Source organism: Lutra lutra, chromosome 4, assembly GCF_902655055.1.
Source record: "Lutra lutra chromosome 4, mLutLut1.2, whole genome shotgun sequence".
Lineage (NCBI taxonomy): Eukaryota > Metazoa > Chordata > Mammalia > Carnivora > Mustelidae > Lutra > Lutra lutra.
Window position 1 is genome coordinate 186,350,748 of NC_062281.1, and position 24,611 is coordinate 186,375,358.

The 24,611-nt window shown below is 56.9% G+C and overlaps 2 protein-coding genes across 7 annotated transcripts in view; one reads left to right on the forward strand and one right to left on the reverse strand.

The window, feature by feature from the left end:
• The window catches only part of ZBTB17 (zinc finger and BTB domain containing 17), a 32,299-nt gene extending 9,627 nt beyond the window's left edge, over window positions 1–22,672 (forward strand). For 2 of the 3 annotated variants that reach the window (XM_047723560.1, XM_047723559.1), the window contains 14 exons: window positions 15,183–15,389; window positions 16,622–16,810; window positions 17,443–17,583; window positions 17,917–18,042; window positions 18,413–18,645; window positions 18,729–18,871; window positions 18,965–19,265; window positions 19,502–19,589; window positions 19,682–19,798; window positions 19,879–19,999; window positions 20,220–20,350; window positions 20,662–20,871; window positions 20,969–21,058; window positions 21,152–22,672. In XM_047723560.1, coding sequence (XP_047579516.1) covers window positions 15,185–15,389; window positions 16,622–16,810; window positions 17,443–17,583; window positions 17,917–18,042; window positions 18,413–18,645; window positions 18,729–18,871; window positions 18,965–19,265; window positions 19,502–19,589; window positions 19,682–19,798; window positions 19,879–19,999; window positions 20,220–20,350; window positions 20,662–20,871; window positions 20,969–21,058; window positions 21,152–21,435 — 2,379 coding nt within the window. In that variant the 5' untranslated portion in view covers window positions 15,183–15,184 and the 3' untranslated portion in view covers window positions 21,436–22,672. Of the gene's footprint in view, window positions 1–2,750; window positions 2,774–15,182; window positions 15,390–16,621; window positions 16,811–17,442; window positions 17,584–17,916; window positions 18,043–18,412; window positions 18,646–18,728; window positions 18,872–18,964; window positions 19,266–19,501; window positions 19,590–19,681; window positions 19,799–19,878; window positions 20,000–20,219; window positions 20,351–20,661; window positions 20,872–20,968; window positions 21,059–21,151 lie in introns of those variants that run through there. The other variant, XM_047723561.1, reaches the window with a different exon arrangement.
• Window positions 22,665–24,611, reverse strand: part of SPEN (spen family transcriptional repressor) — a 104,047-nt gene continuing 102,100 nt past the window's right edge. For all 4 annotated transcript variants that reach the window (XM_047723555.1, XM_047723557.1, XM_047723556.1 and 1 more), the window contains 2 exons: window positions 24,328–24,486; window positions 22,665–23,854 (listed from right to left, as the gene is read on the reverse strand). In XM_047723555.1, coding sequence (XP_047579511.1) covers window positions 23,723–23,854; window positions 24,328–24,486 — 291 coding nt within the window. In that variant the 3' untranslated portion in view covers window positions 22,665–23,722. The remainder of the gene's footprint in view (window positions 23,855–24,327; window positions 24,487–24,611) is intronic.

The window sequence follows — 24,611 nt, forward strand, 5'->3', positions numbered from 1 at the left end:
GATCTCTGTAGAGCCTAGTATTCCATGTCTGTCTATTTGTCTATGGAATTTTTTGTCTTTTTCTGAAGTGGAAAGTTCTTATCTTTTAGAGTATCTGGACGTGGCCTTGAATCGGGGTGTGTCAGTGCTACCTAGGTCAGCTGACAACCCCTCTGAGCTTGACTGGCTTATCTGCCTGGTTGGGGCCGTTGGGGAGCCTTTCCACAGGATCACTGCTGGGATCGATGAAGGAGCCTGAAGCCTGGAACCCTCTGCAGGCAGCCCCTGCAGCCATTCCAGTTACCCCTTTGGAAACAAAGAGCCTATGATTTCTGTAACCTCCCAGCTGCTTCACAGGGTGGCACTTATGTATTAGCAAGGCTGTGTTTTCTCTGGGCGCAGCCACACAGCCCCACAGCCCTACCCACAGTCCTTTCCCAGGACTCACAGTTTCCTTCCAGCCGGGTGAAATCCCCATCAGATTGGGAAACCATAGGATCTGCACTGTGGGTTCTCGGATCAGTTACCAACACCCAAGCATTGGCTTTTACCCAACGAATGAATGAATTCAAACTTTGCATCATGTGGGCAGGCTGCCATCGAGACAGAGGTACCATTTCATGAACACGCACTGGCCCAGGGTGGAAACTATCTTTTAGATTTTTGCCAGTTTGATCCTGGAAGTGGTATCTTGTACTTCTTTTCTTTTCTTTTTTTTTTTTTTAAAGATTTTATTTATTTGACAGAGAGAAAGAGATCACAAGTAGGCAGAAAGGCGGGGGTGGGGTGGGGAGCAGGCTCCCCGCTGAGCAGAGAGCCCGATGCGGGCCTCGAATCCAGGACCCTGAGATCATGACCTGAGCCAAAGGCAGAGGCTTTAACCCACTGAGCCACCCAGGCCCCACTTTATATTTCTTTATTAGTCAGGCTGAACATCTTTTTCCCATACAGAATATATTGACCGCCGATGTTTCTTTTATGAACTGCCTCTTCATTTCTTTGACTCATTTTGCTGTTGGGAGATTTTTTTTTTCTTACTAATTGTTTGTAACAGCTTTGTAGAGATATTCATGTTGTGCACAAGTCACCCATTTAAAGTGTATAGTTAAATGGCTTGCGGCATATTCCCAGAGTTGTATAGTTCTCACCACTATTTTCAAGACATTGTCATTATCTCAAAAAGAAACCCACCACCCATCTGCAGTCACTCCCCACTCCTCTGTCTCTGTCAGCCTTCGACAGTTGCTTTCTGTCCTTAAGGATTTGTCTGTTCTGAGCATTTCATATAAATGGAATCATGTAACGTGTGTTCTTTTGGCTGACTTCATTTAGCACAGTGTTGTCAAGGCTCATTAGTGTTGTAGCGTGTGTCATTACTTTTTTATGGCCCAGAATCCCCTTGCACGGACAGATCACGTTTTATTTACCCATTCGTCAGTACATGGACGTTTGGGTTCTTTCCACCTTTGACTATTACGAGTAACGCTGTCACGAACTTTTGTGTACAAGCTTCTTTTCTTTTCTTTTTTTTTTTTATTTTTTTTTTATTTTTTTAAGTGTTCCCTACCCACAACATGGGGCTCAAACGCACAACCCGGAGATCAGGAGTCACATGCTCCACTGACTGAGCCAGCCAGGTGCCTCCCAGTACAAGCTCTTCTGGGGACATCTCTTTTCATTGTTGTTTGTGCGAGGAGCCTTTTGTATAGCCAGACCACTAACCCTTATTTACAACATAGGCTATAAATATTCATGCCAAATTTGTATTTACTTTTGGGAAGGTGGGACGATGAGGGTAATATGAATGAAATAGAGCAAGGAGGGGCGCCTGGCTGGCTCAGTCGGGGGGGGGGGGGGGGGGGGGCGTGTGATTCCTGATCTCGGGGTTGTGAGTGTGAGCCCAGTGTTGGGTGTAGAAATTACTTAAGGAAAGGAAGGGAGGGAGGGAGGGAGGGAAGGGGGGGGAGAGGAAGAACATTTAGATTTCTTTTTTTTTTTTTTTTAAGATTTTTATTTATTTATTTGACACAGAGAGAGAGATCACAAGTAGGCAGAGAGGCAGGCAGAGAGAGAGGGGGAAGCAGGTTCCCTGCTGAGCAGAGAGTCCGATGCGGGGCTGGATCCCAGGACCCTGGGATCGTGACCTGAGCAGAAGGCAGAGGCTTTAACCCACTGAGCCACCCAGGCGCCCCATTTAGATTTCTGACCAGCCTTTCATACTAAGAATTAAGCTCAGGTTCCGCACCTTTCTCCCTGAGGCACCACCAAGCGGCCCCTGGGGGCTGGTCTGCATGCCTTACAGTCGTGCCGTGCACACACTCTTTCCGTATCTGGCCCGCTATACCTCTGTGTATCCATCTGTCCCTCTTTCTGTCTCTATCTCTGTTTCTGTCTCTCTCTCAGGCTCCCTGCGTTCAGACTGGGAACCGGGAACCGGGAACCGGGCAGTAGTTGGGGATGCCTTCCAAGTTTCCCTCAGAAGCTCTCACTTCAAAGTCAGTGGCTGAAAACCCGCCAGGGAGGCAAGTGGTCCGTTCAAAGGCTTCCGGCTTCTTTGCTGATTCACCGCTGTTGCAGGTGGAGGGGATGTGAGGGGCTGGAGGCCGGCCAGCACTGTTCGCTCAAGGGCAAGGACAAGCCGGGGCCCTGAGCTTCCTTAATCTTAACTCCCAGGGCTCCTGTCCAGAGTTCTAGAGCCGCACTGCCGCCGCTGGAGTTGAGGAGCCCAGCAGTTTTTAAAGATGCTGGGAAGTTGAGATATTGAGTCCCTGACTGCTCTTCACCCAGACCTAACGTGAGTTGGTGTGATACCCCCAAACACTCCTCCGAAATAGCCTTGCACTCATTTAGTTTTCCCCAGGCAAGTCTCACTAAATATTTTTCAGTTTAATCCTATCAGGGGTAGTCAGTATACAATTTCACGTTGGCTTCTGCTGTATACATCCTCCATCCGTATAGATACACGTCCTGTGTCGTTCCTGTTCAAGGTTTCCAGTACAGGGAAAGTTTTCAAAGAAAATCGGTGCTGGGTGAATGCGTCATTTTTTTTATCGTCAGGCACACGGTATCTGTTTTACTTCAGATGCGCGCATTTGCAATCTGGCGATCTTGTTAATGAAATCATTTATTTAACACTTACTATATCTTCCCCAGAAGGGAGGGAACTTAGCAGTCACCATCCTGGGAAGGAAGCGAGGCCAGTCAAAGTCAGCCACGTGAGACGCATGTGCTGCCTTGAAATCCAGATACATTCACCTCCAAACAGCGGGTCCTCAACCTTGTAGGAAGCAGGAGGCTTTTGCCCTCCAGGCTGAGCGCCTCTGTCTTGTGTTTCGGTTACCACTGAGTGGAGTCAGCATTGCCATTGGCAGGCCTTTGCCTGGTCTGCTTTTAGGCTAAAACTTCATTTGTCCTGGGGGCCTGATAAGATTTCACCGTCCATTTGTAAAAGGGCAGGGGTTCCAGCGTTCGGTTCCCCTATTGTCTGCGGCTCACCAGTATCCCTAGTGTGGCTTCATGTGTGACAAGCAGGAGCGATGGCGGCCATGGCTGCTTTATGCGGTGGGAACAGGTGTCATCACCCCCATTTTACAGCGGGGAAAGTGAGGTGCAGAGGGTTACATCCTCTTGTGCAAGGTGCTCGACTGGCTTTGGTTTGATGCCAAAGCAGGAGAGGTAACTGGGTCCAGGATCTTGTCAGCTCCCTGGGGCTGCATGTAGAGCTGTACGTGTGTGTGTGTGCGCGCGCGTGCTCACACTCACACACATGCCTCATCGCTCACAGTATCCGAGCGGCTCGGCTGGGGCTGGTGGAGGCTGCCAGCTGCTCGTCTAGGGGATTTTCAGTTTTGTCCCCGTAAGGAATTTCTGCTCATGAACATTTCTCTGGTGACACATTCTTTGTGCAAATTACCATAATTTTCCATTTCCCTTCTGAGAAATTTTTTCCTGTTGAGATGTTTTGAGTCATCAGGTCTTGTAGAAAATGTCTTCAAGGTTTTATAATAAATAGAAATGAAGAAGCTCTGACTTTGGGGACAGTTTCTTTCTCTCTTTCTTCCCTTCCTTTTTTTTCACTTGGTTTCTTGATAGCTAACATTTATAAGTGGTAAAACAAAATGCAGAAATGATATGTGTGAAAAGTAGAGCTCCGTCCTGTGCTTGCCCTCCTTCTCTGAGCCCCCCTCCAGTCCCCCCATCTCTTGTATGTCCAGAGATATGGACTTTTTGTTTGTTTATGAGCTAGGATTTCATGGCTTGGGTTTATGGTTTCGGACAAACCGCATGGCCCAGCTTCCCCTAGGAACAGTCGGGTACTGTACGTTGTTAAGGGACTTTGAGCCACTCCAAGAAGAGGTACTTAGAATTTTCAAAGGATATTATCATATTTAGTTGTTGGGCCGTTAGCATAGCTGCTCTGAACGGGTTGTGTGAGCGTGTGGCAGATCCTGAGCCACCAGCTAAACCCTCCCGGTGCCATCTGGGGGTGACATTGTCCCATTTTCACATCCCAAGGGTCCAGCACCGTGGGACTTTCTAACTTACTTTTTCTGCTTCTGATCCTTCCCCTTCCAGTCTGTTCTCCATACTGATGTAGCCAGAGTGACTTTCCTGAAATGTGAGCCTAACCATGGCCCTCTCCTGCCCAAGTCCCTGGCCAGGCTCCCAGCATGCGTGCTGTGTGTGGGGTGGGGTAATGGGGGGAGGTGAGCCCTGGGTCCTGGCATGGTGGGCATGGCCCTGCGTGCCTGGCTCCACCCCGTGTCTCCCCACGTGTTCCACTCTTTCTCCATGCTGAGGTGTGCTGTCCTCCCTCCACCTGGTCTCCACGCTCACACCCCATTTTCTCTCAGGCACCCCTGAGGCTTATGCTATCCTCCATCTGAACATCCTTCTCACCTTTGTTCATGCGTCTTATTAGATGCGGTTAGGTGCCCTATCTTCCTGGGAGTGGCACCCCTTCAGAAGTCATCAGAAGGTGCTGACAGCATCTGGGACTTGCTCCCCAGTGGCAGGTCCTGGGGGGGGCACTTAGGCAGGGCTGGCCTGTTCCTGGGGGAGCTGGGGCTCCCAGCAGGGCACCAGCCCCAGGCAGCGCTCCGCAGTGGATTGGGAGTCTGTGTCCGCTACTCCGTCCTGTAGCCCACCAGATGTGCAGCTGCGCCCCCCGAATCTAGCCATATTTAACTTGAATGGGCGACTCTCCCCAGGCTTTCTGCCCCGAGTGACACAGTAACAAAGGCCTCACAGCAGACGTTTGAAGCCGGATGGGAACAAAGTCCGAGGGCTATGGTGGCTTTGGACCAGACTGTGGCTTCCTCCTTTTTTCTCCACCTGCTGTGAAGAGGGGCCATGGATTCACGAGTAAAGGGGGTGCACTTAGGATAACCTGGTTTGTTTTGGTTCATTTTTTTCCCTTTTTGATTGCCTGTGTGTCAGTCGGACTTCTGGTAGAGAAGTAATGTGTGATTCCACTTCTGCCAGGACTCGTGCAGTACTTCCTGTTGTTTCCGTCCTCCCAGTTCTGGCGTGTGTGGTGGTTTCCTGTTGAACGGGTGAGCGGTCTCGAACTCGGAGAAGCTTGCCTGAGGCCGCCTGGCTAAAACTGGAGCCCCGATTCACATGCGTGTCCTTGGATCTGAATCTTTTGGTGTTTCCTCCTCTTCTTCGTTTTCTTTCTTTCTTTTTTCTTTTTTTTTTTTTTAGAGGCCGGGGAGGGGTTAGGGAAGACGGAGAGAGAGAATCTTAAACAGGCTCCACGCTCATTGCGGAGCCCGACGTGGGGCTCAGTCTCATGACCTGAGCCGAAATCACCGACCGAGCCCCTGGGTGCCCTTGTTTCCTCTTCTGTGTCCATTGTTTGCTCCCGTGGGGACCCTGGTCCATCCTGTGACCTTATCCGCCAGCCCTCCTGTAGACGTCTCAGCTATGTTGGCCCCACAGAACTCTTGTGTGCCCTGCCTTCCCTTCACCCGCCATCATTCCTCACTTCAGCAAATGGCACCTGTGCTCAGCCAGTTTCTCAGGCGAACGATTTAGTGTTGTCCTTGACTCCTTTTCTCATGGCATGCCTCCGCTTGATCAGCTGACTGTTGGCTCTCCCGAGCAGCTTCCTGGTCTGACCACTTCCACCCCAGCACGGGGCCTCCATCTCCTGCCCCTCCCCCAGTGTCCCTCTGCCCCCTCCTGCCTGCTTGTCATCGTTCCTCTGCACCCAGTCTGCCGGCGCACCGCAGCGTACTTGGAAAACTCCAGAGCCTGACTTACTTCTAAGACCCGGGCAGATCTCAGCCTCTGGTGCTGACTCTTCTCATTCTCCTGCTGGCTTCCTCCTCTCCAGGCAGGCCAGCCCCTTTGTCAAGGTCACACCTGCCCCAGGGCCTTTGCATTTGCTCTTCTCTGTGCCTGCAATGGCCCCTGGGCTTATGGTGGTATGGCTTGCTCTTCACTCAGGTCCTTGCTTCAGTGTCACCTCCTCTGAGAGGCCTTCCTTGACTGTTTTCTGAAATATTAAATAGCCTCAGCCTCTTGTCTCCACACTTTGTTTCACGTTCTTCACAGCACCTAGTCTGTGAGCTTATGTATTATACTTATGACCTGTCTTCCCCACGACACTCGTGGCTCTAGTTAGACCTGCAACCAGCACAGGGGAGAAGCTCATTCAGCGTTTGTGAAGTGCTTTTGCCTTTTCCATGTGTCTTTTTCCTGATTTAGGGCCCACCGACCCTGAAAGGGGACGGTGGTGATTAGGAGTCCCTGCCCAGCTGTCTGACCCCACAGACCTTCTGTATATTGGAGGATATTTCTCATTCTCGTTACTTCTCAAGTACGGATAGATGCCATTGTGATTAGTGGAATGGAAATGCTTTCTTTCATGGTGGTCTTGCCCATTAGTTTCTCAGTTAACAAGCACTCAAAGTACAATGATTATTTCATGAAGATCCGCAGAATATTTGACCTTGAGTTAGTTGCACTCAGAAAGGCCAGGAATCACCACTCGCCAGGCCTGTTCCCGGACTTGATTTACAGCCCTGTGAGAGCAAGGTTCTGGGGTAGGTGCTGTCAGCGACCGTGAGGAGCCAGTTAGTAAGCAGTCGTCCCGCCCCAGCAGTGAGTTTATTGAACCTGATAGGGGAGGCAGGGCAACATATGGGCCTCCTTTCAGGCCAGGTCAGGGAGCACTGGGGTGGAGGGCGGGATGCTGGGAGACGGAGCAGATGCCACCAAGTCCCACATATTATGAGTTTGTCTTTGTGGAAGCAAGGCCCTTAGTCTACCCTCTGTCAAGCATTAAGCGTCCCCATAGCAAGTCCTGGCATAATGGGTTCTAAACTGGCGCGGGGAGAGGGGGCCGCCCTTTCCTCAGGACTGGCCAGCCTTCCCACTCAGCCCCATTCCTGGAGCAGTGGGGGTTCTTCGGGTGTCAGGGAAGGGGATGGCCATTCCCTCTTCAGAAGTGTGGTTACCTGTTAGAGGTCATGGTAGTTGTATAATTTGAAAAGCAAAGGCAGTATTACAATTTAATTTTAGGGGCTCCTGGGTGGCTTAGTCATTGGGCGTCTGTCTCTGGCTCAGGTCTTGATCCCAGGGTCCTGGGATGGCCCTACATCAGTCTCCCTGCTCGGTGGGGAGCCTGCCTCTCCCTCTCCCACTCCCCCTGCTTGTGTTCCCTCTCTCGCTATGTCTGTCTGTGTCAAATAAATAAAATCTTTTAAAAAAAATAACTTAATTTTATACTTATTTATTATTAGTTTTAAAGATTTTATTTTTTTGTTAGAGAGCACACACTGGCAGGGGGAGCAGCAGGCAGAGGGAGAAGAAGGCTCCCCAATCAGTAGAGTCTGATGCTGGACTCTATCTCAGGACCTTGGGGTCTGACCTGAGCCAAAGGCAGTCACTCAGCCAACTGAGCCACCCAAGCATCCCTAGTTTTATATTTAGGTACGTTTTTAGGTGTTTAAAAATCCATATTTTTTTTTGTAATACAAGCTTCACAGAAAATACAGCTGAATCTTGGCTGGTGGGGTTATGTGGAAGGTAGCAGTGATTTTCAGAGTGGAGCCATTACCCAGTAGAGGATCAAGTATCAGAATCTGGGGCTGTTGGGAAGGGCTGAATGAGTTTGTGTATTTACCCTAAAGGGGAAAGTGATGTTAGAAGTTTGAGAAACAGGGGCTCCTGGGTGGCTTAGTCATTAAGCATCTGCCTTCAGCTCAGGTCCTGGTCCCAGGAACCTGAGATCAAGCCCTGCATTGGGCTCCCCGCTTGGCGGGAAGCCTGCTTCTCCCTCTCCCACTCCTTCTACTTGTGCTCCCTCTGTCAAATAAATAAATAAAATCTTTTTTAAAAAAGATTTTATTTATTTATTTGACAGAGAAAGAGAGCACAGCAGGGGGAGAGGCAGAGGGAAAGGGAGAAGCAGGCTCCCCGCAGAGCAGGGGAAGCCCGATATGGGGCTCGATCCCAGGACTCCAGGACCATGACTGGAGCCGAAGGCAGTGGCTTAACCAACTGAGCCACCCAGGTGCCCCTATAAATAAATAAAATCTTAAAAAAAAAAAAAAGTTTGAGAACCATGAGCTTAATATAAAAGCTGTATTTGCTGGGCAACGAGAACAATGTCAGAAGGGCTGGTTGTCGGTACTTGCCTCTGCGGTGTTGCCCTGACACGGGAGAGGGTGTCACACTGGGTGGATGGTGGGTTGGGCCGGTAGGTGTCACGGTTGCCAGGCTTAACCACACTTCCATTTGCTTGGCCTGAGTTTGTGTGTGCTAAGCTGGAGATGGGAACCACCTGTGTTTCCAGAAAATCTGGAATGCCAGGTATCTGGAAGCAGAGTGGTGATTCCAATCCCCTGCCCCTGGACATGAGGCGGCTGAGTCATGCCCAGGCCTGCAGCTGGGCGCAGCGGTGTTCGGGGAGCCAGGGACTTACTGTGTTTGTCAAATCAGCAGCTCCTTGTGCTAGGCTGGTTGTTTTCTGGCTTAATGGCTTCCCTCTGTGTGGCAGTTTGGAAACCCTAAATGCCATGTAGTGTTTGCTAATAACCTGGGTAATCTTTCATGTTCGACAGATGCCCCTTTGACTCTGAGATGGAGCCATGCTCCGCGGACCCACTGAGAGCTCTGGGCAGGCGCTCCGGCCTTCCCCCGGGAGCGCCCTTGGGGTTTAACAGAACAGTTGTTCGATATAAAGTGCTTCCCCGACAGAGAAAATTGCTCCGAATGGTTCTTGCCCAGCGCCCCTGCTTTCCCTCCCTCCCTCTCTTAACGTTAATTGGACTCTGGGATTTTTCCAGATTGCTTTTAGAAAGAATAATGGGTTATGATTACAACGTCTTAACAAGGTCAAGTCACTAAATAGTTACCCAAGGTACCCAGCAGGAAAGGATATGTAGAAACCATCTGATACGGTCTGCGGCCTAAAAATAAAACTATAATTTGCATCTCTGCTTCCTGGTAACAGTAGTTTGAGGAATGTCTACCGCGAGTCAGGCTCCGTACAGGCTCTGTGCTTACAGTAGCAAACCGAAGCCTGCGCCTCACCTGGGAGGCGGTCCCACTGGCCCCATTTTGCTGGAGGAGGGGCTATGCTGGCGACCCACTGCTGATGTGGGAGGGCGGCCCGGGGCCTCCCCAGCCTGACCCCAGGGGCTCTGCCGCCTCTGCGCTCAGAGCGGAACCTGACAGCAAGTACCCGTGTTCTTAGATTTTAGGTGATCCGTGGTGCTGTGCATGCCCCGTGTTGTTGGCCGTGTTGAAGAGACTCCCGTAAATGCCATTTCGTCGTTACTGGGAGCGGGGCCGTGGGGTCTGGGATTTCACCACCCAAGGAGAGCCCTTCCTCATGTCATCGTGTGCTTGCAGATGTTCTGGAACTGAAGCATGAATGAGACGGGGTGTGTTTCCCCAGGCCAGTGCCCCTGCCCCCGGCTCAGTGACCCTGAAACGTGAGGCCTGGGCCCCAGAGCAGCCCCAGTGCGAGCGGCGGCGAGCGTGCTTGTGCACAGCCCTGCCTCGGCAATGTTGAGGTTGGCACCTGTTCCTCACTTTTTTCTTATTCAAAATTTTGTCAACTTTCATCAGCTTTTGAAGCATGTTGCCCTACAAAAGTATATGAAATGTATATGTTTAATTTAAATAATATTTATTATTAATATTTATTATTTTAAAATTTAATTTAAATAATAAGTAAATTATAAATAATAAATCTAGGTGTATCCAAGACAAGAAATAGAGCACTCCTAATGTCTCGGAGGACCCCTCCTCCCCCCTCCTCCTCCCCCCTCCTCCTCCCCCCCTCCTCCTCCCCCCTCCTCCTCCCCCCTCCTCTCGTTCACCCCCTCCTCCCCCCTCCTCCCTGTCTCGCATCTACACAGAACCATCGTCCTGGATGTTTTGTTACTCATCGCCTCCTTTACAGCTTTACCATCCATATTCGTTCTCTCGCTGTGAGCAACCGTCTCAAAACTCCATGACTTAAACCACCAGCAGTTTATTCTCCCAATTTTGTGGGTTGACCGGGCAGTTTCTTTTGTGTTGGGGTCGAGGTGTTGGGGTCACTCGTATGACAGCATTCAGCTAGTAGCTGGGCTGGAAGGTCCAGGAAAGCGCCTCGCATGCCCCTGTCCAGTAGGGCCTCTGAGTTCATCATGTGGCCCGTGTCCGGGGCCCCGACAGGAGAGCCTGGGCATCCCTTCGGTGGGGTGGCTGGGTTGCAGGAGAGCCGCACGGAGTCTGCAGCCCTCTTAAGGGCCAGACCTGGAGCTGGCACCGAGTCCCTGGCTCTGGTCGGTCAGAGCCACCCAGATCCAGCCGGGATCTCCGAGCAGGTGTGCGGGATGGGGGACTTGGCGGCGGCGGCCGTCCGTGTCCGCGTTGCTTAGTTCACACTGCAGGCTTCTCCAGGTCCCTCGCCTTTCCGTTCCTAGATGGATTCCTTGTGAGGCAGGCCAGGGCTGTGTGTCCGGCCGGACAGCTCTGACGCCAGACGTCTGCCCCCTTCGTCAGGGATCAGCGCTGAGCAGCCGGCGGCGTCACGGGAAGCGTCACAGGGCAGGAATGAGGAGTGCAGTGGAGAGTTTCTGGAAGGTCAGGCCATTTCCGGAATGGACATGTGCCAGTTTGGGGCTTAGTTTTCTGCATCTAACCTGAGGGCTTTGGGCTTGGTGGGCTCCGTGGTCTTGTTCTGTTTGCATTTTCTGTAGTTAGGGTCTGTCTTAGAGTAGCTTTAAGGCCACATTGATCACCCTTGAAGCAGGACGAAGTAAGGCAGAGGGGACCCCCCAGTTTCGTTCCAGTGAAGGCCCTGCGCAGCAGGGGCGGGGCTGGGAGAGCCGCACTTGATCAGACGTTAGGTGGCGGGGCTGTCCATCCTGCTGTGCTCCAGCGGCCCCTGGGTGCGTGCACTGACTGGGGTGGGCAGCTCCCGGCACCTGCGGGCCCCCACATCTAGCTGTGTGGTCCAGGTAGGTGCCCTCACCTCCTCCCGAGCGCCTCTGAGCTTGGCCAGATCGCCATGGATTCCTTTGACTGTGGAGTGGAGAAGGAAACAGGAGACGGTGGGAGGATTGCCGTGATCTTCTAGATCTTCTAGATCTTCTAGTGTTTCACCTAGCTCTGGCGGTGGGGCACTGCCCGGTTCTAGCGCGGCCCCTCTGACAGGAGGACCATGCCAGGGGGCCCCTCACCTGCTCACCCCTTTGCCTTAGGGAGAAAAGAGCTGCTGGAGCTTTCTAGTGGGCGGCCAGCTGGCGGAGGTGAGCGCAGGAGGCAGCTGGGGGGGCCTCTGAGCTCCATCTGCCAGTTAGGGGGTTATGACACCCCAGTGCTGCTGACAGCCTGTGGGGGGGACCCCGTGAGCACTCGGGGAGCCTCCACGGCCAGGACGGGGCCCGGGGCCTGTGTTTAAGGCTCCTCTGCGTTTGCAGCCTTTTCCTTCCTTCCTTCCTTCCTTCCTTCCTTCCTTCCTCATCGTTCTGCTCCCTCTCTTTCCTGGTCTTCTGCTGCTTCCTGTCTCCCCCTCTCTCCCGTTTTCTCCCTTCCTTTTCTTTTTTATTTTTATTTTCTAAAAGATTTTATTTATTTATTTGAGAGAGAGTGAAAGCAAGAGAGATTACAGAGGCAGAGGGAGAAGCAGACTTGCTTCTGAGCGGGGAGCTCAGTGCGGGGCTTGATCTCAGGACCCTGGGACCATGACCTGAGCCGAAGGCAGATGCATAACCCACTGAGCCACCCAGGCGCCCTTTGCTTCCTTTTCTTTCTTTGATTTTGTCAGACCAGATGCACCTTAGAAGTGTTTCTTCGTTGGAACAGCTTTGGAGGCAGCCTTGGGGGGGCCCCGCTCCCCACACCCACGTCCAGGCCACAGCTCACATCGCAAGAACGTGGTTAGCGTTGGGTGGAAAACATTCCCTGCGGGTACGTGCTGCTGTCCTGGGGTTGGGGTATAGGGGGTACCCGGCCACCAGCCACACTCTCCCAGGACCTTTACCGGCCCCTCCAAGGTCTCTGAAACGAGAGCTCCCCTCCGCATCCAGCCGCAGGAGAGCCGGCTCTGTGCCCTTCCCGTGGCAGCTCCAGGGCTCCTGGCAGCCCCCTTCCACTCTGGGGTCTTGTCTCGTCTTGGGGTTCCCTTCACAGCAAGTCAGATCGCCTTCCAGCTGGAGGGCTCTGCCTTCCCCGCCTTCCACCGGCTCCGCCCAAGGGCCTGGACCGACTTTACCTTGGAGGGGGAGGGGTGCGGTTGTTGGGGGGATGCTCCCTGTTGAGGGGGAGGGTGCGGTTGTTGGGGGTACGCTCCCTGGTTGCTTTTCCACCTGGGAGACACTTCCTCCCCCTTCTTTTCGGGCTGGCTGCCGGGGAAGGTGAAGGAGCCGGGGCACTGCCAAGTGCCGAGTGGGCTTGTTCTGAAGCTGAGGGAGCATCTGGCCCTCCGGGTGCTGGTGGTTCTCCCTTTCTTTCATTTGGAAGGGGTTTCTGCACCTGGGCTTCTGGGGACATAGGGAGTGACCAGTGACAGGGACTCGGGGGCTGCCCGGGAGTACACGCGCTCACATCTTCACCCCCCAGCCCTGGTGAGAAGGCGGATCTGGGGGTGAGCTGGCCCGGCCTCTCTTTGCCCCCCGCTGTCATTCCGTGTACCCCTTGCCCGGTGTGTACTGCCTTTGGAACCCAGGCCTGAGTGGCCCGGCCTGGGGGTTTGGACCCATGGACTGGACATTGGTTCTTTTCCATGTTCTCCAGAAACATCTCTGTTTTTGTTTTTACTGGCTCGGGCATAGAGCAGCCAGAATTCTCGCGTTCGTTCCTTCAGGTCACAACAGGAACTTGCTTGTTCCAGGGACTGAAGACCCAGAAGGATGCCTTCCCGGGGGGTCGTGTGTCGGTGGCGGCCTTGGCTCCGGCCGGCCTGACTCCAGGGCGGGCAGCTCAGCAGACACTGGCTGCTCCGGGTCTGGTCCCTGCGGCTCCTCCTCTCAGCTCCCCCAGAGGAGCAGGGACGGAGCGGAGAACCAAGAAGCCGAGGGAGCCTGTGTGTGAAGGGTGGGATTGAAGGCTGAGCGTGGGGCTGCTGGAGGGAAGGAACGGCCATTTCTGGGCCTCCAGCATGTGGCACACAGCCCGTTGTCACCCCTACGCCCCACTCCCTGCCTAGAGCCTTGCCTGCTTGCCTGCCTGGTGACCTCCCCTGACTTAGCAAATACCTGGCCCTGCTTGAAAAGTTTCCAGACACCACGGGGTGGGTGGGCTTTGCGGCGATCGGTGCCACCTAAGCCCCCCTGGCAGAGGAGGCAGGCATGGCTTTCCTCGCTCATCACAGCCAGACCACCATACACGGTCACGGCTCCCGCAAGGAGGCTGATGTCACAGAACAGCGGGAGCCCGTGAGGGGCTGCAGAAGCCTGGGGACCGGGAGCCCCAAAGTGTCATTCCCACCTGCCCAGAAGCAGCCTGGGGCAGCTCTGAGCGGACCCAGGCCTCCTAGCCCCGGGTGGGGGTCTGTGCAGTGCCATCCCGGGAGTGGGGGGGTTGGCTTTTACTTTGAAACTGGGTCTTTCTTAAACCGAGGGCCTGCTGTTTTCCCCGTAAAATGCTGGTCCGAGCCGTACTCTGGTGTGGCGCTGGGGAGGAGAGAAATGTTTTAGATACTTATTTAGTCATGGCTTGTGGTGGTTCGTGATTATTTGGCACCGGGCCGTGGAATTTTTCTGTGCATTTTCACTTGAGACAGTTGTAGGATTTCCAGGCATTACGTGAGGCCTTTGACAGTGAAACCAGCCAGCCCAGTGGCTCTCAGGGTCAGGGGCCAGAGTTCACTCTTCCTCCCGGGACAGCCTGGAGAGGTTGCTGGAGGCACAGGACGCCCCAGCGTCATGCAGTTCCCTGAACCTATGAATGAGAGAGAGAGAGAGAGAGAGAGATCTCTGCCCCCAAGGGCAGGAGCCAGAGCCCTGTGGGTGCCGCAGGAGAGGGCCAATTCCTGAAACGCTGGGAGAGGGAACCTCTGCTTCCCAGACACACATCTCATCTGTGCTTGACAGAATGAGGAAAAAAACAAAATAGAAAGGTTTACATCAGGCCAAACGTATCAAGTTGAAAGATCTGTTCTCCTAAGATTATGTCATGCATTCTTTTTGTAAACGATGTTAAACTGACCACGTCTTTTCTTTTTTCTTTTTTTTTTTTTAAGATTTTATTTATCCATCAGAGAGAGATCACAAGTAGGCAGAGAGGCAGGCAGAGAGAGAGGAGGAAGCAGGCTCCTTGCCAAGCAGAGAGCCTGATGTGGGGCTCGATCCCAGGATGCTGGGATCATGACCTGAGCCGAAGGCAGAGGCTTTAACCCACTGAGCCACCCAGGTGCCCCTCATCTTTTCTTTTTTAACACTCGCCGTCATCAGGGTTTTGTGTGTGTTTTTCGGCTTTCTAATGTTGTTAACCTGGCAAGACACAAAGTCAGCTGTTTTGTGTTGGTCCCTCAGTGCTTTTGGTTTTTGGAACTTTGCTGGCCAGTAAACCCAGGGATCTAGGAGCCGCTGATCAGCCTTGGCTTGCAGAGGGAATCCGGCGTGATCAACCTTCCATGGTTTTCCTTCTCCCATTCTCTGTTGCGTTTCTCACCCGGGAGTTCGGGGGTTGCCCACCAGGCGGGCTGGCGTCCTCTCTCTGTGCTAACACGAAGGCCCTCCGGCTTTCCGCAGCCATGGATTTTCCCCAGCACAGCCAGCACGTCTTGGAGCAGTTGAACCAGCAGCGGCAGCTGGGACTGTTGTGTGACTGCACTTTTGTGGTGGACGGTGTTGACTTCAAAGCCCATAAGGCAGTTCTGGCGGCCTGCAGCGAGTACTTCAAGATGCTCTTCGTGGACCAGAAGGATGTGGTACACCTGGACATCAGTAACGCGGCAGGTACCCCGTGGGGTCTAGGGCCACGCTTGCGGAGGCTCGGAGGCTGTGGCCGGGTCTGTGCCATGCACGGCCCTCCTGACATTGCCGATGTGGCCCCTGCCCTCCTTGGGGGGGGTATCTTCAAGCTGTGGGCTGCACCAGGCCTCCCATAGGGGACCCAGGCCATGAGAGTGTGGGCACCGAGTTCCTTCCACCTTCAAGGGGCCTGTTTTGACGGAGACCTGGGTGGTAAGAGGAGAACTGACAGGAAGGACTCGCGGTAAGCTCTGGGCTGGAGTGTACCCAGGATAGGCTCATCAGGAGGGACAGAGAACAGGTGCGCTCTTCCCAGCCCCTGACCCCTTCCCATGGCCGAGTCCATCCTGCACCCCTACCCCCATGCTGACCATGATGGGGATGGCCATGGCTATAGCTCGGAGGGGTGTCAGGAAGACCTGGGGATTGAGAGGGAGAACTGGTCTTAGATTTGGCTCCTAACCCAGCATGGCAGGACCTGCCATGAGAAGGTTAGGGCGAGGTGGTGTTCCCCCAGTTTACAGATATGGAAACTGAGACCCAGAGGGGTCAGTGACTAGCTTGGAGGTCAGATAGTTGTGACAGAGCCCTCGTGAGAGCCAGTGCTGACACCCTCTTGTTGGAGTGTCCTCCAGTGGTGGGGGGTGTGGTGGCTGAGCGGTAGAGAGTATCCTCGGGGAGGGGGGGATGCATTCACACCACTGTCCTCTGTGTGGGGAGGGTGTTTACACTCTCAGTACTCCGTTCACACCTTCTGTGCAGAGTGGGTGTTCACACTGTCTCTGCACAGCGGGCGTTCACACTGTCTCTGTGCAGAGTGGGCGTTCATACTGTCTCTGCACAGCGGGTGTTCACACTGTCTCTGTGCAGAGTGGGCGTTCACACTGTCTCTGTGTAGGGCGGGCATTCACACTGTCTCTGTGGAGAGTGGGCGTTCCCACTCTCCACAGGGTGACAGTGACAGTGACCCCTGTCCTCTGTGTTAAGTGAGCATTCACACCTGCTGTCCTCCATGCGGGGTGGCTGTCACCCCCTCTGCCCTTCGCGGGGGTACTTCAGAGGCTGTGGTCCGGGCTCCAGTACCGGGGAGGGGGCGCCGCTGGCCTGCCACTCTGCTTTCCACAGATCCCGGTCCTGCTGCTGAGTGGGGTGGCTCAGCCGGCTGCCAGTGCCGGGTCTTGAGGCAGGTCCGTGGTGGCCGTCTGTGTCCTTGGCAGGCCTGGGTCAGGTGCTGGAGTTCATGTACACGGCCAAGCTGAGCCTGAGCGCCGAGAACGTGGACGATGTGCTGGCCGTGGCCGGCTTCCTGCAGATGCAGGACATCATCGCAGCCTGCCATGCCCTCAAGTCCCTTGCGGAGCCACACGCCAGCCCCGGGGAGAGCGCGGTGGCCTCGGCCACGGAAGGTAAGAGGATTGGCAGGCTGTTCCTGAGCAGGCGGCTTTGGGTGGGCTGTTGCCTCTGACTCTGTTTCCTCTCTCTGGGCTTCCGTTTCCTTACCTGGCCTTGCTTGCCCCGTGGGCTGCTAGTAAGAGTCTCGGGAAGGCCTTCAGGGGGCCCGCCTGCCTCTCCCTTCCCCACCTTTTACCTGCTTGCTTGCTTTGTGCTCTGCTGCCCCGCAGAGCTGGGGGGCGTGCCTGGCCCAGGCCTCTGCACACGGGGGTCGCCCCTCCGGCAGCCCCTCCCCTCTCCTGCCCTTCCTCCTGACACTGGGTATGGCCAGATTCTCATGGCACCCTTTGCAGAGGACCCCGCTCCCCTCCTAAGCGTTGGCTCTGACGAGTGGCATTGTTTTGCGCGTGAGGTATGCCCCCGACCAGCGTGGGAGCCCCACGGGAGTGGCAGCTAGGCCTGGTGATCCTGGGCCTGGCCGGCAGCCTGGTGTATGGAGCAGGTGCCCCGGGAACAGACGGGCAAACCACTCTATAGCAGCATCCCCAGGGAGGATCTGGAAGAGCGAGCAAGTGTGGGCCACCTCACCCCTCCAGGTGGTGGGCACGTGATGGGAAACGGCAGGTCTGTCCCGTTCCATCTCCAGGAGGAGACAAGAGAACCAAAGAGGAGAAGGCAGCTGCCCCCATGCTGAGCGAGCTGGAGCCCACCGGCAGCGGTCCCCCGACGGGCCTGGGCAGGGAGCCTAAGGAGGAGCGCGGTGGCCAGGCTGAGACCACGGCCAGTGGTGAGCTGTGGCACCGAGGGCCCGGCCATCCGTCCCATCCCCTCCCTGCAGCCGGGGCCCTGGTGCAGCGAGCGGCTTGCTCGGGGGGCTCCTGGGGTCGGGAGGCAGGCGGCACTGACCGCTGTTCCCTTTGAGCTCTCGTCACCCAGAGTGACCTGTTCGCACCGGGGTAGCCTGCTCCAGCCAGAGCAGAGGCATAAGCAGCCCGAGTTGGGGTGTGCTGGGCCCCCATCCCGGGCCTCAGCCACCGCTGGGGACCTGGTCCAGGACAGCCTTCCAGCCCCTGGATGGCGGGCCCTAATCCCGCCTCCGGTGTTCCCATGCCACACCTAGGGGCCGAGCAGACGGAGAAGGCTGACGCCCCCCGGGAGCCGCCCCCTGTAGAGCCCAAGCCCGACCCAACGAGTAGCATGGCAGCCGCAGAGGCAGAGGCTGTGTTGTCAGAGAGCTCGGAGCAAGGTACCCTGCCCCCAGCCGGCCCAGTAGCTGGCACTCACCTGTTCCCCTGGGTCCCCCCCAGACCCCTCTGGCGGATCCCACGGTGAGTCCCGCTTTAGCTTTGGGCCCAAGTCTGGCCTCTGGTTCTCAGGGATGTACCCGGTCGGTCGTGCTTCTGCTAGCCCTGGGGACACAGGCCCCCCCTGAGCAGCCCACAGCACCCTCCCAGGCCAGTGCCCAGCAGGCTTGTCTGCGGACGGGACCCAGCGGGTGCCCACGGTCAGAGGGCTGCAGACACCAGACCCCTGCCTCTGGCTGGCTCTGAGGGCACCACCTGGGGAGGCCGGTTCTCGCCCTCCCAAGGCCTCAGTGTCTGCCCTTCTCGAGGCAGAAATGGAGGTGGAGCCGGCCAGGAAAGGAGAAGAGCGGGAGGAGGAGGGTGCGGCCGACGTCAAGGAAGAGGGGCCGCCGCTGGAGAAGGGGGAGGCCCCCGAGGAGAGCGAGGAGTCGGCCAGCACGGACTCGGGCCACGAGCTGGGCCCCGAGGCCCGGGGCCTGCGCTCCGGCACCTACGGCGACCGCACGGAGTCCAAGGCCTACGGCTCCGTCATTCACAAGTGTGAGGTGCGACCCTCCCTGCGCCTGCGGGGCCCCCCTCCTCCGCCGCCCTCTGCGGGTCCCTGACGCCCCCGCCCCCGCCCCCGCAGGACTGCGGGAAGGAGTTCACACACACCGGCAACTTCAAGCGGCACATCCGCATCCACACGGGCGAGAAGCCCTTCTCGTGCCGGGAGTGCAGCAAGGCCTTCTCGGATCCCGCCGCCTGCAAGGCCCACGAGAAGACCCACAGGTGCGCCGCGCCCCCGCCCCCCCCCCCCGGCCCCGGCCCCCCGGCCCCCCAAGCCCCGCGACGCTCCCCTCCCTGCGGCCCTGTGCCCCGCAGCCCGCTGAAGCCGTACGGCTGCGAGGAGTGCGGCAAGAGCTACCGGCTCATCAGCCTGCTGAACCTGCACAAGAAGCGGCACTCGGGCGAGGCGCGCTACCGCTGCGAGGACTGCGGCAAGCTCTTCACCACGTCGGGCAACCTGAAGCGCCACCAGCTGGTGCACAGCGGCGAGAAGCCCTACCAGTGCGACTACTGCGGCCGCTCCTTCTCCGACCCCACGTCCAAGATGCGCCACCTGGAGACGCACGACACCGACAAGGAGCACAAGTGCCCGCACTGCGACAAGAAGTTCAACCAGGTGTGCGCGCCCTCGGGGGCGGGGCGGCGCCGGCGGGGGAGACGTGGGGGTGGGCGCGGAGGGGGAGGCGGGGCGGGTAGAGTCCCAGGGCTGCAATGCCAGGGACGCCCGGGTGGAGGCAGGGCGAGGGCCCTGGAGTATGGGCGGGTCTCGCCGCTTCCCTGCTGGCGTGGGGTGGGGGGCGATGGAGGTCTCCACGCCGCGGGGCGGCCCCTCTGACCCCCGCCTGGGCGCAGGTGGGGAATCTGAAGGCTCACCTGAAGATCCACATCGCCGACGGGCCCCTCAAGTGCCGGGAGTGTGGGAAGCAGTTCACCACCTCAGGTAGGGCCGGCCCCCCGCACCCCGCCCCTCCGGCACCCCCCCCCCCCCCCCCCCGCAGTGCCTCAGGCGGGCCCTCCCCGCGTCTCCCCCAGGGAACCTGAAGCGGCACCTGCGGATCCACAGCGGGGAGAAGCCGTACGTGTGCGTCCACTGCCAGAGGCAGTTCGCCGACCCCGGCGCCCTGCAGCGGCACGTCCGCATCCACACGGGTGGGTGAGCGGCCCCGGGGCGGCGGCAGGGCACGCGGGGAGGCGTGGGTGCCGACGGCCTCTCCTGCCGCCGTCCCCAGGCGAGAAGCCGTGCCAGTGCGTGATGTGCGGCAAGGCCTTCACCCAGGCCAGCTCCCTGATCGCGCACGTGCGCCAGCACACCGGGGAGAAGCCCTACGTCTGCGAGCGCTGCGGCAAGAGGTCCTGTCCTGCCCCGCCCCGGGCCCCGCCGGGTTCCCCCCGAAGAGCTTGGATGGGACCGGGGCCGAGTGCTGCCCCGGCCCAGGCCTAGCTCCCTGGGTCCGCCCCCATCTAGAAGAGGAGGCGGGAGGCCCCAGCCCAGCTCCCCGGCGCCCAGCCCCAACCCTCCCTGTCAGACTCGGGCAGTTTGGTGCCAGCCCCTCCCTCTGCCGCCCCGCAGATTTGTCCAGTCCAGCCAGTTGGCCAATCACATTCGCCACCACGACAACATTCGCCCTCACAAGTGCAGCGTGTGCAGCAAGGCCTTCGTGAACGTGGGGGACCTGTCCAAGCACATCATCATCCACACCGGTGAGCTTGCGGCCGCCCGCCTTACCTGGCCCTTGTTCTTGGGGGCGGGCTGGGGGGAAGGGAGGTCCCTCCAGGGCCCAGCCTTAGGGTGCCAGTCCTCGCTGCAGGGGGCCTGGGAGGTTCAGTTTCAATGAGGACCCCATTTTCCTGGTTTCCAGAAGGCGCGGTGGCCACTGGCGGCTCCTGGGCAGCCCCGATGGCCGCCCCAGAGCACTTGCTGCTGGAAGAGACAGGGCTCTGAGGGAGCTGGAGGCCACTGAGGTCCTCCCCCCCCCCCCAACGGCAGGCGAGAACCTTGCCTTCCCCCCCAGGAGAGAAGCCTTACCTGTGTGACAAGTGCGGGCGTGGCTTCAACCGAGTGGACAACCTGCGTTCCCACGTGAAGACCGTGCACCAGGGCAAGGCGGGCATCAAAATCCTGGAGCCCGAGGAGGGGGGTGAGGTCAGTGTGGTCACCGTGGATGACATGGTCACGCTGGCCACCGAGGCACTGGCGGCAACGGCCGTCACTCAGCTCACAGGTGCGGGTGCGGGCTGCGGGCCGCTGGGGGGTGGTCCCGGGCAGCCTGCCTCCCATGATGGGGCAGGTGCCTGAGGCCCCATGGACTTTGCCCGCAGTGGTACCAGTGGGGGCCGCGGTGACCGCCGATGAGACGGAAGTCCTTAAGGCCGAGATTAGCAAAGCTGTGAAGCAAGTACAGGAGGAAGGTGAGAGGGGCCGCCTGGGGCCTGAGAACTGGTGCCCCCCACCACCACCCCGAGGGCTCTCCCCAGCCTGATCATGCCCTTTACCTTCCACAGACCCCAACACCCACATCCTCTATGCCTGCGACTCCTGTGGGGACAAGTTCCTGGATGCAAACAGCCTGGCCCAGCACGTGCGGATCCACACGGCCCAGGCACTGGTCATGTTCCAGACGGACGCGGACTTCTACCAGCAGTACGGGCCGGGCAGCGCGTGGCCGGCTGGGCAGGTGCTGCAGGCTGGGGAGCTGGTCTTCCGCCCTCGGGATGGGGCCGATGGCCAGCCCGCTCTGGCAGAGACGCCCCCCACAGCCCCTGAATGTCCGCCGCCTGCTGAGTGAGCAGGCATCCCTCCTTGTGACTGTTTATTTAAGGATGGATGGCACCCTGGATCTGAGAGGGGTGGCCCCATTCCCTAGAGAGAATAAATTTGATTATTTTCTAATGCCGCCTAGAGCTCCCTGTGGGGGTGTGGGGGGAGCTGGCAGAGCTGTGGCCAATGCCACGGAAGGGCTGCTCCACCCAGGGACCGGCCAGCACCGACCTGTTTCCCGGCCAAGCCAGGCTGTCCCTCCCGCAGAATGGGACTGGTGACTCTGGACCTGTCTGGAAAAAGAACTGGCTTCCTTGTCCTGAGTCAGGGTCTGGGCAGCACGCTTGGGGCCGGAGAGACTGTGGCTCCATGCACCCCGTCCCCTCATCCGGTCTCCTCCTTGGGCTTCTCACCTGTTCAGCTTCAGGATCTGAGCTCCCCTCTCTGCCACGGAGCACAGCTGTGACCCTGCTGTGACCCGGTGGGGTTGGCTTACCAGGATCCAGGCACCCCAGAGAGCCCAGCTCAGAAGCCCATTCAGCCAGAGCAAGGTAGGCAGAGAGCCAGGCCCGCCAGGCCACGGGCCCAGATCTGTTGGGCTTGGGGAAGCAGGAGGGCTTCACACTCGCTTCACAGGATCAAGGCCAAGCCCGTGCCCCACTCTCCTGGGAACATTGATTTGCCCTGAATCAATGGGAGTCTGCGACCAGGCTGAGGGTCGGAAACGCATGGCTAGGAGCTTTGATGGGGGAGGTGGGGGACACAGCCAGCAGGGGAGAGCAGATGCCATCTCTGCCCCTCCGGTTTGCTCTGAGCAGCTATAATCCCTCAGAGAGCCCCGTGATTATCTCAAGTGAGGCCATCAACTCTGTGGCCCCTGCCCCCCCCCCGGGCACTGGGCCTAGCTGTGCCTCTGCTGCTGCCCAGGCCAGCCCGCTCCAGACCAGCAGGAGGAAGGGGCAAAGAGGCAAGACACCAAAGTTTGCCTGTGAGGTTTCTGAGTCTGCCTGGCAGGTGGTTCCTCCCCCACCCCAACTCTGAAGTGCCTTCCACGTTACCCGAGAATAAATAAGTTCAGTCTGTGGCAGAAACCTCTTGTACGAGAGAACACGACGCTTGGGGAGGATTAAGTGGCAGGAAGGGAGCAGGTCCCATGGACAGACTTGGGGAGGGAAAGAGAAGTGGGATGAGGGCCAGCTGTTCCCGTAAGCAAAGGACCCTTGGTCGTCCCAGTCAAGTGACAATCACATCCACACGACGTGTTTTGTATTTTTTAATAAAGTTTGTAATCCAATGGACACACAAAACAAAACTGCGCTGAGAAAACCAGTTTCATAAATTAATAAGTGTTAGGAAGTTGGGGGAGGGGGGAGAAGAGGTCAAGGTAACAGGAAGAGGGGAAGCCAGTCTTTTTTGTACAGTCTTTTTTGTGTGTGTGACACTTCCAAATCGCGGGGGCAGGGCCCGTGCTGTAACGAAGCGCACTTATACAAATGAGTGACAATACAAAGTCTGAGTATGAAAATAAGATTTTTCTCTGAAAACACATTTTTGGCACAGATTAAAAAAAATGTATGTCAGGGGAATTTGATTTTTTAAGTCAGTATTATATATATTTATATATATTATATATTTATATATACACACATCCCAAGTTCTGCATATCCCACCAGGAAAGAAAATCCTTCTGTTTGCTCTTCTGCGCTTGTAAACTGTACATCCGGGTGAATCAAAGATGGCGGCAGGAGAATTCAGAAAGGTGACGCATCCAAATGAGCACGGGGAAGGGCAGGTGGGGACAAAACAACCCAGCGAAACGTTCCCTGACCCCAGTGTTTCAGCAGAAGCCGGACGTCCTGCGCTCGAGTCCTCGATGTGTGTTTTCAGGTACACCAGGACATCCAGAGTGCCACAGCCTGTCTTCACTGTGCAAAAGTCCAAGTCACTAATTTAGTGCAAAGGCAGTTCTGTTTTGTTTCTTAAAAACAAAAACAACAAAAAATTAATTCCACTGCCCAGTTCCTTTTCTCCCAAAAGAGGAGAGAGAAACCCAGCCCCAAGGTGTCTGCAGAGTCCATCGGTTGGTGGTCTGTCCTCGGGCTAATGTCATGTAAACACACAGGTAGCAGCACCACTGCCCAGAGGGGTTTGTCCCCCGGAGCCTGGCGGGGAGCGGGCTCGAGGGCGAGGCTGGCGGCTGGCAGTGGAGGGTGTCCCCTTCAGCAGCTGCTTCCTCCAGGCGACTGGGGGGTCCTGGGTTTACTTTTTGCTGCAGAGCCTCAGGGAAATACACCGAGTGGCGGCCATTCAGTGGCTCACACGGAGGCGATGACAATCATAAGATGGGGAGAAATGTTGGAGATGCTGGCAAGGAGGTCGGGGGCCAGACGGGACAGGTGGCTCTCCGAGAACTCGCAGGGTGGGAAGATCTGCAGCACGTAGGCAGGCTGGAGAGGGGGACGAGAGAGAAGAGTGGGATCCCCTGTCTCCACCTCAGCCACCCCATTACCACTCTTCAGCACTTCCAACCGGGGGCCCTGAAGGGGCACAACACACACAGCCTGGGTGAGCCGCCTTCCCTATCAGCTCGTGCCCGCAGGACTCTGTCCACCCAGAGGAGCCTAGCTGTCCGCAAACTACTGTCCCCCCAACTCTCCTGGGAACCTGCTCCTCAGTACAGAGCTAAACACCGCTGTGGTCTCAGCTGTGTCTCCGCTGTCCTGGGGTTAGATCCGGGATGTGCCACAGAGGCCCCACCTCTACACTCGAGTTCTCTCTCCAAAATGCTCTCCTGTCCTCCTCTAAGAAACCTCTGGCGGCCTCTGAGTTGGCACCAGTAGCCCAGCCCACCCGATTGGATGGCCTGACCAGCCGAGACCGGCCCCCACGTGTGCGCCACAGGGGAGGACACTCGGCTGACCTGATTGGAGCCAGGGTTGGGGACGTTGATGATCCCTGCCGCCTGCTTGGCCTGCAGATAGGTGATGAAGGCCGCCTTGAGGGACTCGGTCTGGCTCACGACATCCTCTTGGTCACGGCCACAGGGCAGAGCCAGCAGCAGACAGTAATCCGTCTCCACCTGTGGCATCAGCAGTCGTCAGTCGTCAGCGGCCTCCCCTCAAGACAGCAGCCCCATGCAGAGGCCTGTCCAACCTCGGGGTTCAGCTGCAGAGTCCACAAAAGCCCCCACCCCACTGGGGTGAC